Consider the following 13,351-nt stretch of genomic DNA (forward strand, 5'->3'; position numbering starts at 1 on the left):
TTTTTACTTTATGGGTTTCTACAACCCTGCACTGAGCAATCTGGAATTTTTCTCCCTAGCTCACTTCTTTCCCTGCAGCTCCAGGCAGGCGTCTGAAAAAGATGGGGCTTTTCTGGGAAAGGTGTACGGAGAGGGCCTGAGGCTCTGGGGCAAGGCCATGTGTATGCCAGAGAGACTAGGGCCAGCCCATGTCAGCCAAGAACAGCAGAGAGGACGCTGACCCTGAGCGCGCTGCCGTACCCCTGCCAGCTGAGTAAAACTCCTGAACAGGGGACAAAGCAACGCTGCCCGTGGCTCCATGCTCCTCGGGGATAGGGACTGTCGTGTGCACCTGGACAACCTCAGTGCCTGGCCCGGTGCCGGGCACACGGTGGGCACACGGGTTTGCTGAGGAGCACTAAACTGCTGAAACGCAGCAGGGCGTCAGAACACACATGGTATTGCAATCACGGACTTTTGTGCCATCATCCGGTTCTATGTCATCTTGGGCAAGTTACCGAAATTTTCCAGGTCTGTTTTCTTACATGCAAAACAGGGATAACATTGGTACCTGGCCTGAAATTTTGTTGCGCTAAATAAAAGATATAACACACGCAAAGAATTTAACACATGCCTACTCGATTGTTTGCTGGATAATTGTTAGTTACTGTTATTAGTATTAATTTTTAGAGATAGGGTCTCACTCTGTCACCCAGGCTGGAGAGCAGTGATGCAATCATCTCTCACTGCAACCTCGAATTCCTGGGCTCAAGCAACCCTCCCGCCTCAGCCTCCTGAGTAGCTGGGATTACAGGCGTGCACTACCACACTCAGTTAATTTCTTAAAAATTTTTTTTAGAGATGGGGTCTTGCTATGTTGCCCAGGCTGATCTGGAACTCCTGGCCTCAAGTGATCCTCCCACCTTGGCCTTCCAAAATGCTGGGAGTATAGGCATGTTAGTTATTATTATTAATATTATCTGTGGGTGAGATTTCCAAAGGCTAGAGTCATGAGGACCCTCGGGAGAGGGAGGAAAGAAGAAGGGAGGGCAGGGCCAGTAGAAAACAGCAAAAAGGATTGCAATTTTTTTTTTTTTTTTTTTTTCCAGAGATGTGGGCTTGCTCTGCTGCCCGGGTTGGAGTGCAGTGGCGCAATCACAGCTCACTGAAGCCTCCAACTCCTGGGCTCAAGTGATCCTCCTGCCTGGGCCTCTCAAAGTGCTGGAATTACAGGCGTGAGCCGCCGCGCCCAGTCGGTATTGCAGTTTTTAAGTGAGATTAAGAACAAGAAGAACAAGGAGGGATGGGTTCACTTTTCAGGGAAGAAAGTAGAACCTCAACTGAGAGAGATGACAGATCACTCAACTCAATAAAAATCTTATACATGATAATGATTTCAAATTACAACAAATAGAAATGAGCATCGTTTGGAAAGGAAATAGAAGCTCAGTAACGTAGAAGGCGGAGAGTCAGTTAGCACCTCTTTAAATTGGCGTTTGTCTCTGGGCTCACAAATGACATCAGAGACAGTCAAATAACTTGCAGATGTGATCAGTGTGTGTAATCTTGAGAACTCAGAGCAAAAGCTTTCCCAGTCTTCAAAGGGCGTGTGTGTGTTGGGAAGGGGGTTAGGAGTGGATTCTGGGAATTCCAAACCACCGAACTGAATGACGATCCCCAATTAAACAGATGGTCTGTGACCGTTTAGAAAAGAAACATTTGATTACTAGGAGCCAGTCTGGGTTCACTTGAAACAAGGCACGTCAAATTTGTCTTCCTTTTGAAAAGGGATTTTATCAACTAGTGGAACAGTGGATTTAATTTGGTAAGTGGTCCATCTTGTGTACTGGTCATTTATTAACCACTTCCTGGGCCAGAGAGAGAAAGATGACAAAGGTGTGGTCTCAGAAGAAACACACCTCTCTGTCAACAGGCGGTGCTTTGGCTGAATGGCAATGACGTTAAGTGGCGTCACAGCTGGTGGAATAACTGTGTCCAAAGCCTGCAAATTAACAGATCAATGCCCATTTGGAGGGAGATCTTGGATCTGCTTTGGTGGGTGTGCGGTCCAACATTTTGATCAAAGACCAGGATGAGGCTGGGTATGCTGGCTCATGCCTGTAATCTTAGCACTCTGGGAGGCGGGGGGATCACTTGAGGTCAGGAGTTTGCGACCAGCCTGAGCAAGAGTCAGACCCCATCTCTACAAAAAGTTAGCCGGACATGGTGGCATGCGCCTGTAGTCCCAGCTACTCAGGAGGCTGAAGCGGGAGGATCACTTGAGCCCAGGAGTTTGAGGTTGCTGTGAGCTATGATGACACCATGGCACTGTGATGGCACTCTAGCCCAGGTGACAGAGCGAGACTCTGTCTCAAAAAAAAAACAAAGACCAGGATGAAGACCCAGAAGACGTGCTCATCAAACGAGCTGATGGCAGAGGTAAGAGGGATGGCCACCTGGTGGAGGCAGGATTCTGATTCAAAATGTCTCATGAGAGAAGTCGGAACGAACAATGCAACCAATAATAAAATCGAATTCAGCTTGAGCTGTGCTTAATACAGTAAGTACCACGTTCTAATCAAGGGAAATAAAGTCTCACAGCTCACTCTCAGGAACAATAAAAATATGAAGGACACGGAAGGCCCAGGGTCGGTGGAGAGGCCCACACTCCATGTGAAAAGCCTGTGGACAGATCTAAGAAGCCACGAGAATGGCCCTCACACGTTGGGAGGGCTGACGTGGGAAACGGAGTTGAGTTATTCTGAATTGCTCTTGACGGAAGTACTGGGGCAAGCGGGAGGTTTCAAGGAGAAGAAGAGACTTTGTAACATTAAGAACTGGCCAGAGAACAGACTGGAATATTCTGTAAGTAGTGAGCCCCCCGTCACCCTAGGTATTCAAACAGGGCTAATCAACCATGCAGCGGGAGACTAGACCAGACAGGTGCGGGGGCCCTCCCCGTGCTCAGCATCCACCTTGCTTGCTGCCAACAAGTAACAGGCAGAGAAGGCTTCCTGGAGGAGGTGAGATCTGAGCTAGACTATGAAGATGGCGACAGCTCTACCCCACTCCCATGGTTTGCCCAAAGCCGGCCCCATAGTGGCAGCAAGTGTGAGAACCGGGAGCTTCCCACAAGGTGAGAGGGAAGGTGGAGGTGGAGATTGCTCTCCGGATCAGAACGTACACAGCAGGTGACAGGTAGAGGGAGGAGAAAGGGGCTGCCGTGGGAGAGAGCCGGGCTCAGAAAATCAGGCCCACATAGCGAAGACTGGGGGGTCCTGGCGTGCTTAGGAGAAGGAGGGGTGGGAAGGAGACCGTCGGGATGATCCCGCTGGAGGCTTCTGCACCGTTCCTGGACTGTTCCTTAAAGGTCGGAGCCCCGGCCCAGGCCTTGGGGGGCAGGCGAGGGAGCCAAGAGCCTGGCCTGAGCAGCCCACCCCAGGCCACAGGGGCAAGGCTGGGACCCAACCCCGCCCTGGGAGTGCTTCAAATCCCCCTCCCCCCCGTCAGCTGTGTGATCTGGGGCAAGTAACCTCCCTGTGCCTCAGTTTCCTCATCTGCACAGAGAAGACATGGGGTGGCTGTAAGAATTCAGACGGGTGTTGTATAAAAAGCGCTGAGAAACACGTTCAGGATGATCCAAGCAGACCTGCGCAGGAAGCGCGCACGGAGCGCTACGTACAAATCGGCGCTGATTTGCAAGGACCGGGGAGGGCTGTGGCTTGCCGGCCCCTCCGCACCGCAGACCTGTGGGCTTAATGGGTTTACGATAACCAGGCAGGTCACCGGCACCCAGGGCGACCCCTACTGCGGGAGGAGACACGCTCTCCTCCTCTCGGGGTCCTGGCAGAGAAGAGGAGGCTCAGAGGCCCAGGAGGCTCAGAGGCCCAGCACGGCAGTTACCTTCTCCCCGGGTGTGACCGAGATGCGCCAGACGCAGTGCATGTGGGCGGAGTAGCCGTTGGGGTACTCGGGGGAGGAGAAGTTGCCCGTGCTGTCTTGCAGGGTCTCTCCGCAGGCTGTCAAGGAAAGGGAATGCCATGACGGGCAGCTGGCGCAGGTGCTGCAGCCCCCTACCTTCTGCCTCCCCCACCCCTGAGGCCTGATATCCCCTGGGGGAGAGAAGAATGGCTGAAGTGGGGGGGGGGCTGTCTGCGACGGTGCTGTCCCTTTAAGGTCCACCCCCTCCTGCTCACATCCACGCACACACCACCCCACCTCCCGGCCTGGTGCTGCCAGGGTAACGATGCCCTGTTGTCAAGGCAACATGGGTTCCAGAGTTAAGGTCAAGCTCCTCTGGAGGGCCTCCGCGCCACTCCCTCCCCTGGAACTGCCCTGTTCTCCCCCTTCTGTCCCCAAGGCCATCACGCTGGCTACTGGACCCTCAAAAGCGGGTGGCTCGGCGTGTCACCACTCCTGATCCTGGCCCCAGTTTGGTTCCTGAACTTGGACATGGCCCCTCCCTTGCCATCCTCTAACATGGCCAGCTGTACCCTTCTGGTGGCCTCTATCTCCCTCAACCCCTGCCCTCCGCCTGCCCCTTCCCTGCCCCAACCTGGGCACTTGTAGAGCTTGCGGGCCTGGGCAATGTCCCCTTTGCTGAGACGGGTCCTCTGGCCGATGGGCGGTTTCACCCCGTTCACCTCATACTTGGGGACAATGGTGTCCAGGAAGATGCCCCTGAGGAGGGAGAGGGGGAGAGAGGGAGAGTCTGAGGGCAGGTGGGCAAGGGCGTGGGTGTCGTGCCTGTCTGTATCCAGAGGTGGCGACCCTGCCAGAGCCCAGACATTCCTCAGCAGGGTCAGGGAAGGGTGGAGACTTCTCACCCTGTCATTATGCTCCCACTGACCAGCAGCCACCCTGCTCCGTGGCAGCCACACCACGGAGCTGGGGGAGTCCCTGGAACACTTTGGGAGGTCGGGGACATAGGCCCAGGATGCTCTGGGGACCCACTGGGGCCCCAGCTTAGGCTGGTCCCAACACCAGCCCTAGGGGAGCTACGCGCCCCTAGCGGGTCACCTCTCCAGCCCCGCCCAGCCCTCTGCTGCGGCCCCTGGTGCCAATTCAGCCCTGACTGAGCTCTCAGGACTGCCCAGGGCCGGGTCCTCACCCTGCTGTCACAGGCTACATCTGATGGGACACAAAGGGTAGGTTCCACTAGACCAGACCCTGGGGACAGCCCCACCAGCCCCCAGCCCATCAGTGTCTCCTGTGTCTCCTGTGTCCCCAGTTCCAGCTAAATCCTGGGTGTTTCCATCTGGGAGGGGCAGGAGAAAGGGGAAGCAGGCTGCCCTCCCCTCCCCAGGGCCCCTGACTCACACCCAGCTGGGTGGAACACGGCGGGGGGTGGGGTGGGACTCGGTGGGTAAGGAGGGCTCCGTGGGTGTGGGCGTGGAATGACCTCATCACCCTGCCTTGGCCTCTGCTCCCGCAGGTCTGTGGCAGGAAGAGTGGATGTGGCGGGAGCACTGGGCGGGGGGGCACTGTCTGGGGCAGGCAGGGGATGAGGAAAGAGCCAGGCGTGGGAAAGGCAGGCCAGCAGGGGAGGCCGCGCTTCCCACACTCCATGAGGAACAGCGAGGGGAGGGAAGGGGAGGGGAGGCTGGGCCTCCACCCTGGGGAGCTCTGGCTGTGACTTCTGGGAACCCAGGCAGGGGCTAAGTGAGGAGAGTGTGCTTGGGAGCTGGGGATGGGACCAGGCTCTGTGCAAATTAGCAATTACAAAAAGGCAGCCCAATTAGCAAAGGTTGCTCCCTCTGGGGACCCAGTTAGAAAAATGCACCCCCTCCAGCTGATACAGGCTGGGGCTGCCCCACACTGCGTGGCTCACAGGGCGGCGGGACCTCAGCCTCCTCAGCTGGGGCCCTGGGTGCACACTGCCACGGGCAAAGCACCTGGGCCCTGCCGCAGACCCACCCGAGGAAGAGGACAGCAGGGTGGGCAGCACCCACGGACACTGTGCTTGGGGGCTACAGCCACCCAGAGGGCCACTCTGGTCCCCGGCCACTGCCCCTGCAGGGCGGGCTGGTATGAGCCGGAGGCAGAAGAAGAACAGGGCAGAGGGCAGAGGCCCGCCCGCCTCACCTGGAGAACGTGTTCCGGGCGTAGTGCATGATGCTGTCAAAGTCGTAGGTCTCCCCCAGGGACTCCACCTCCTGGATCTCCATCTTCAGGAAGTTATACTCCTGCCCTGGGAAGATCAGGAGCAGGGTGTGGGGAGGGCGAGGGGCGGGGCTGCCTGGGCGTGGGGAGGGTCTCTAGAAGAGTCCTGTGCAGCACGGGGCCTGGGGATGGGAGGAGGAAGGCTCGGGGGAATATGGGAAGGAGGCACCCATTTCTAGAACCACAGCCAAGAGGGAGCAGTGACTGGTGAGAGAGGGCAGAACAGGAAGGGAGGAGACAGGGACAGCGAGGAGAGATGAGAGAGGAAAACCTCTAGAGGACAGACCAGGCAGAAGCTGGGGACAGGAGGAATGACAGGCCTGAGGCAGCACCCAGGATGGGATGTGTCGCCCTATGCCCCAGCCCCTGGGTCTATCTGCCCACGATGTCCCAGTCCCTCAAAGGAGCTCCACAAGTGACGTGGGGTCCCTGAGCTGCTCCCGGCCAGAGGAGATGCCCCGGGGCTGAGCTCTGCATCAGCCCTGTGGGCAGCACTGAGGGACCCGGCCAGCTGCGACTATGATACCGAGCTGACCCACGGTGATGGCTCGAAGGAGCAGCTCCCACTGCCACCAGGGGTCCTGGAGGTGGGGGCTGGGGCAGGAGCCACCGCCCTCAAGGTGGGCCTCAAGGTGAGGTGCCTACCTGGCTGGATGTTCTCACGCACAATGGAGACGTGGCGGTCCCGGTCGGGCCGTGTGTGTTCATGCCAGAAGCCAATGACGTGGCCTAGTTCGTGGACCACGATGCCAAACTTGTCACAGTTCTTGCCAATGGAGATGGCCTGGGGGCCCCCACCGCGGCGACCCACGTAGGAGCAGCACCTGGAGGGCGGGGCCAGCTCAGGGGGGCGGTCCCGAGCTGGGGGAGTGCATCCACTCAGGGGCCGGGCCAGGCTGCCGGGGGGCAGGGGAGCGGAGGGGAGGGCAGGGTCCTGAGCACCGAATGCCCAGGCTATGTGCCTGAGGTCAGGGTCACCTCCAGCGGCAGTTCTTGGGGAGATGCCCCACGGCAGGAGGGGACGGACGGACCCAGGGCTGTGCCCAGCTGGGGTCAGTGGTAGTGCCCTGGGTTGGGGCAATGGCCAAGGGTACGGTGCCCGGGGTTCCCTGCTCACCCGCAGGGTCGATAGGTGAATACAATATAGCTGTCCTCATCAGTGCGCTCCAGGAAGGTGACACAGGTGTGCTTCTCCCAGTGCCTCATGGCCTGCCGGAAGACTGCCCTCTGGCTGCCTGCCAGGAGGAAGGAAGCCAGGCTGCCACAGTGCCCAGGTGGGCCCACTCCACCCACTGCTGAGCAGCTGCAGCCGTCATGAGAGCCGACTGTCCCGAAAGAAACTTGCGGACAGACGGGCTGAAGGTAGCACCCACGTCTCCGTGCCTGGCAGGGCTGCCCCAAGGCCAGGCCTGGATGCAGGCTGTGCCCTGGGCCCCACAACAGCACGCTCACCTGTGAAGTTCCCCCCAATGACAAAGGGGATGACCCCATCGGGCCACACGCGCTCTGGTCTGGATGTTGCTGCCCGCCGGCTTCGGGACCTGCCTCTCCATCTCCCGCAGGTCTCCCTTGCGGGCTGCCCGCTAGCGCCCAGGCAGCTGGGGGAAGAAGAGTTTCCTGGAATTGAAAGAGGAAGGCCTGGGTAGCAAGTGCATGGCGGGGAGGAGGGGGGAACAGCGTAACTGAGCTTACCCATGGAATGTGTGCTTGCAAATTTGCCTTCTCGCAAAAATTTATTTGCAACCCCATAATCAATACTCCCGGGGCTTTTACAGTCATTTGTGGATGTGCACGGAGTGCTGAAAATTCTGAGTCACCCAACGTGCGTGTTCCGGCTGAGAAGGCGACGCTCTGCCTTCTCCCGTCAGTTCTCATACCGTAAACAAGCGTCGCTTTTTGAGGTCTAATTAGTGGCACGTGTTTGCATTTTCATGCTTTTTTTTTTTTTGATGATTTTGCCATTTAAAACAGTCCCCAAGCGTAACGCTGAAGCGCTGTCTAGTGTTCTCCTGGGCAAGAAGGCTGTGAAGTCCTTGCTGAGAAGACACGTGGGCTAGGGGAGCTGCTTTGAGGCATGAGTTATAGCACAGTTAGCTGTGAGTTCGATGTTAATGAATCAACCGTATATTAAATAAGGTGTCCTTAAACAAAAACACACATAAATCAAGGTTATGCATTGACCAGCTGACAAAAATGTTGTGACCAGAGGCTCCCAGGAACCTAACCCTGTATGTCCCCTAGGAGCAATGGTTCAATGTTCCCTAATCTGGTGTTCAGGTGACTGCACGGAATAACTATAAAGTTCTGTAATAACTATGAAGTTATTCTATAACTATTCATAACTACCACAAATAGTAAGCATTGACTGCAATTTTGAGAGAGAACAAGGGTGTACTCATTTCCTAGGAACTGTGGGGACCGAGGGGACCTGAGATTGGAAAAATGTCCCTTCTCATCTAGTAAACCTTGATGTTTGCGGAGCACACAGAGCTTCATGTCTTCTTCCAGGTTCCCAGATTCACCTTTGCCTTTGACACAGTATTTCCATGGCATGTGGGCAAGTGTCATTATCTACATTTGACAGGCGAGGAAGCTAAGGCCAAAGCTTTGCCCAATGTCACCTGGTGCAACCCTCCCCGGCGCCTACTAGTCCCGACTAAGGTCACATAAGTCTCACTTGTTACCAGGCTGCCAGGTCACCTTCCGGTGCCAGCTGCTCTCTGGGGCAGTGTGATCTTCACTCCACGGGTTGCCCTCATCCTGGACAGAACGACTGCCTGGCACACCCCGCCCTTTGGGGACAGGAGAACCACATGTGTGTCCTCAGGACCACGTCCTAACATCAGCATGGGCAGTGATGAGCCTTTACGCTTCTGCAGAGCAGTGAGACCCAGCCCAGGCCTCTCTCCTGTCCCCTCATCCATGCACAAGTGCCATGTGGGCTGTTGGTGCTCAGGCCACGACCCAGGATAAGAAGGACCCATCCCTGACCTTGAGGAGCTTTGGGTGCAGCTGGGAGACGGACAATCATTTCCTACCAATCATTTCAACGTGGTGTGTCAGTGCGACACTAGCAGTGTCAGCACAGAGCAGAGAGCAAGCACAGAAAATGGAGGGACAGTCACATCTGGGGGGCAACTGGGGAAGATTCCCAAGAGCAGCTCCTGAGAGGGGCCTCGGAGGACAGTGGCAACAGGAGAAGCCGGGGCGGTTATGGTGCTGTGCGAAGCGTCCTGGATTTGGCGTGAGAGGCTTCGGTTCTAGCTCCAGCTCTGCCTCTGACCAGCTGTGGGGTCGTGGGCAGCTCATTTCCCTCTGTGAGTCTAGTTTGTGTACCTGTAACACAGGTGTTGTCCTGACACCCACCTCTGAAGGTGGCTGGAGAAAGCCGGGCCAGATAATACTTCTGAAAGGGCTTTGTACCCCGTAAGCAGAAAGAATGTGGGTTCTCAGCTCCTGGGGGTGTCTGCATTTACTACTCCTCTGGAGAAGGGATAAAGATATCCCGAGGGAAGCCAAGCCCGCGTGCCGGGGTCAAGCTCATGGCCTCTGTCCTGGGAGGGCCTGGCTGGGAACAGGGAGGTGTCTTGTTTCTTCACGTCTGGAACCCTTTTCCGGGACATGGGAGGCCGGCCTGAGCCCAGCATACCTGCAGCTTTGGAGGGAGACCTCCGGACTGAGCGCTGTCTGAGACCCGCAGCCTGCTGCACCTGGAAGGCCCTCAAGTCCTCCTCGTCCAGGGCGATGTCCCCAAGAAAGGCAGCTAGAGAGAAAAACAGAGGCCGGAGCTAAGTTCGTGCTCCTACACAGCACTGGGTGCAGCGAGCTCACACGCCAGCTCCCGCGGCAACTTGGACCCTCAAATGCCATCTGAGGAAGGAGGAGGAGAGGGGTGGTGGTTGGGGGGGTGGTGGGGGGGTCAGCTTTTAGACACTCTTGGGAAACTCGAGGTTGCTTTTTAGTTAAAATCCCCACAAAGTTGATGCCCGGCCCCTACCAGGCTGTTAGCTCCACAAAGACATAGTCATGTCATTTATTCCATCATTGTTTACCAAATATTCAGTTAGCACCTACTGTATACCAGACACTACTCCAGTGATTAGCAAGACACAGGAGGTCCCTGCCTCTGGGGTGCTAACTTTCAGCGGTACACAGGTGAGCAAATACCGACCTAGAGACTCCCAGATAGCCACAGAAGTGATGGAGAAAATCAAATATGTGTTTTTAGGATGGTGTGTGACTATGTATTTTTTTTGTGGATGTGTCTGAGTGTCTATTTTTGTATCTGTGTATTTACAATAGGGGTTCTAGAGCGTGCAGTGGTTGCTGGGCTAGGAATAGGGAGGCCTGAGTTATAAATCCAGCCTTCCCAGGGACTAGCAGTGTGGTCTCGGTTAAGTCATATATTTGGGGGGGGGCCTCAGTTTTCTCATCTGTAAAATGGAAGTTTGGTCTAGATGACTGCTAAAGTGTCCACATTCTGTTGATCCTGCCTAGGTGAGGGTGTGCTGAGCACGTGGTGTTCATTCAGCAAATGCTGCTTCAATTAAATCAAGAGGAGGCTACGAAATAAAATAAAATGCCTAATATGCCTGTTTGCGGCAATAAAAATTGGAGCAGGTAGACACCTTTGAGACACACACTGGGAGCTTCCCAGCTCGGAGGAAAAGGTTGAACTGGGATCCCGGGGCATTGGGGGAAGCCTCCCAAGAGGCATTTCAATTTCAGGAGCTGGGGAGAGATGTTTCCAGAGACATGGGCTGAACAGTCTGTCTTCTTTTCGAGAAGTCTGGAGCAAGGGGAAGCAGAGGCCCTAGAACTGGCCACTCTGGAAGGCGCTCAGACGGGAGCTGCAAGCTGGGCTGGGCTGGGGGAGGCAGGAGGCTGGCCTGGGGGTGGGACCAGAGCAGCTTCCCTGCAGCTCCACCCACAGCGACATCTGCTTCTCATCCCGGCGGGGCTACACAGGCCTGGCAGTTGCATTACACAAATTGTTTTAACCTTGAGGCCTTCCGCACAGGTTTCTCCTCCCTGGTTGGCCCCACTGGGTGGACACACACATACTGACTTCATCACACACAGAAGCAGATCTATGCGGTTGGTGCTGCTATAGACATATGGTGACACCCACACCCATGCCATCAAATGCAGAGCCACCAGAGTCAGAGACCCACATCCCTGCACACGCAAGCAGCCCCCAGCACTGCGCTATTCCTGGCAGAAGGCACCGGGTGTTTGTTCAAATGAATGAAATACCATGCTGATATTCTTCTGGTCTGCAAAAGCATGTGCAGAGACACAGCCTCACCTAGGCAGGATCAACAGAGCGTGGGAGAGACTTCAGCAGTCATCTAGACCAAACTTCCATTTTACAGATGAGAAAACAGAGGCCCCCAAATACATACATGACTTAACCGAGACCATGCTGCTAGTCCCTGGGAAGGCTGGATTTATAATTCAGGCCTCCCTATTCCTAGTCCAGCAACCACTGCACACTCTAGAACCCCTATTGTAAATACGCAGACACAAAAATAGACACTCAGACACATCCACAAAAATAATACAGTCACACACCATCCTAAAAAACACACATGCGCAAGCTCCAACACAAAAACCAGCTGCAAGCTCTGAACCCATTAAGCCCATAATAGTAGCAATAATGACACCTTATGTAAATGTCTGTTGAAATTTATGTGGTGCTTTCCAGTTGACAAAGTGCTGTCACATTAATGAGTTCTTTAATCCTGGCCCACCCACGACACACCCCGTAAGCCACACTCCACCCCACAGCTTTTGCCGAGGAGTGTCCTCTTGCGAACTCTCAGAGAGAGAACCTCCTAGCTCCATTCCAGCCCACCGCCCTGACTTTAGAGATCAGAGCCCTCCAAGAGGGGAAATGACTTGTCCAAGGTCAAGTAAGCCAGTAAGTGGCCCAGAATCTCTTCTTCCCCATGAGAAAGCTTCTCCTGCTTAAAATGCCACCCACAGAGGGTGGCCTCGGCTCAGCGACAGTTGGGACAGTGACAGAGGACACTTTTCAGCTGACCTGCAAGAGTAGCCTTAGCAAGGATATGGGATGGGAGGTGGCCTTCAAGGGGGCAGCGGTGGATCCAGATGTGACAGTGTTCACAGAGGCATGCGTGTGCCACACGATGCCCTTATGCTTCTGCACACTTTGCACCTTTGCACAGATGCTGCACCCCCAGGCTCCCACACCCACACCCACAGGCATCACCATATACACGTGGGCTGGACACTTAGACTCATCTTTGCACATAGAGCAAAGGGCAAGGTCTTTGGAGTCGGACAGACCTGTCTTTGAATCCCAGCTTGGCTACAAGTAGCTGAAAAGCCATGTAAACTCTTCTAAATCTCAATTTTCTCCCCCATAACGGAATCCCTAGGGTTACTGCATGAAGTAAGGCATGTAAACGAAGCACCTCGCACAGAACCTGGAGTGCGGTGAGCACCCACCAAATGGCCACTTCAAGATCATCCCAACCCTGTATGCTCAAGGTCGGCTCTATACCCTCCCAGGTCACACTGGCTTACCCATTCTTGCCGCCTAGTTGGTTGAAACCCAAGTACAGGGCCACAGGACTGTGCTGGCCTGTGGGTCCAGGGGTACCGTGGGACCAGGGCAGGGCCTGGGACTGGGCCTGGCTGCCAAGCAGAGCTCATCTGGAGCGGGTGCCCTGGGGTGGGAATGTCATGGCTGAAGAATGCGTGGGAACAGAGCGGGGGTGGGGAGAGAGGGGGTAGGGGCAGGGGAGCCTCATGGCCAGGAGCTGGGCCTCAGCGCCCTGAGCATTTGGGCTCCGCTCTGGGGAACTCCGGGAACTTGGGTGCTGGAGCACCCCGGACGCCTCTCACTACACAAAGGAAGCCCTGGGGTCAGGGTCAGGGTAGCAGTTGTTTTCAACACATTATCAAAAGTTTTAGTGTTGTTTTCTGGCTGTAAATCACCCGGGAGCACTCGTGGCTGCTCATGGCCAGGCCCGGAGCAGGAGAGGGGAGAAGGGAGAGAGGCGGGTCATGTGCCTGGGCCCAGGGAGGAATCCTACTCCCCCCACCCAGGCGCAGCCAGCATCCCCTGCTGCAGGGGAAGGGGGAAGAGCCCCAAGGCCATGTGCGCAGGGCAGATACATATCCCGCCACACAAACGCCAGCTTCTAGCTGGGGGAGGACACACCCAAGCCCCCACAAACAC

At 55.8% G+C, this 13,351-nt stretch overlaps 1 protein-coding gene across 5 annotated transcripts in view; it reads right to left on the bottom strand.

The window, feature by feature from the left end:
- Positions 1–13,351, bottom strand: part of BMP1 (bone morphogenetic protein 1) — a 38,243-nt gene that overhangs the window by 20,820 nt on the left and 4,072 nt on the right. For 2 of the 5 annotated variants that reach the window (XM_069484862.1, XM_069484867.1), the window contains exons 2-8: positions 9,791–9,904; positions 7,594–7,779; positions 7,259–7,376; positions 6,787–6,965; positions 6,064–6,169; positions 4,535–4,659; positions 3,883–3,998 (exon numbers count right to left, since the gene is read on the bottom strand). In XM_069484862.1, coding sequence (XP_069340963.1) covers positions 3,883–3,998; positions 4,535–4,659; positions 6,064–6,169; positions 6,787–6,965; positions 7,259–7,376; positions 7,594–7,779; positions 9,791–9,904 — 944 coding nt within the window. Of the gene's footprint in view, positions 1–3,882; positions 3,999–4,534; positions 4,660–6,063; positions 6,170–6,786; positions 7,003–7,258; positions 7,377–7,593; positions 7,780–8,344; positions 8,351–9,790; positions 9,905–13,351 lie in introns of those variants that run through there. The other 3 variants (XM_069484864.1, XM_069484863.1, XM_069484866.1) reach the window with 3 other exon arrangements.

Source organism: Eulemur rufifrons, chromosome 12, assembly GCF_041146395.1.
Source record: "Eulemur rufifrons isolate Redbay chromosome 12, OSU_ERuf_1, whole genome shotgun sequence".
NCBI classification, from domain to species: domain Eukaryota; kingdom Metazoa; phylum Chordata; class Mammalia; order Primates; family Lemuridae; genus Eulemur; species Eulemur rufifrons.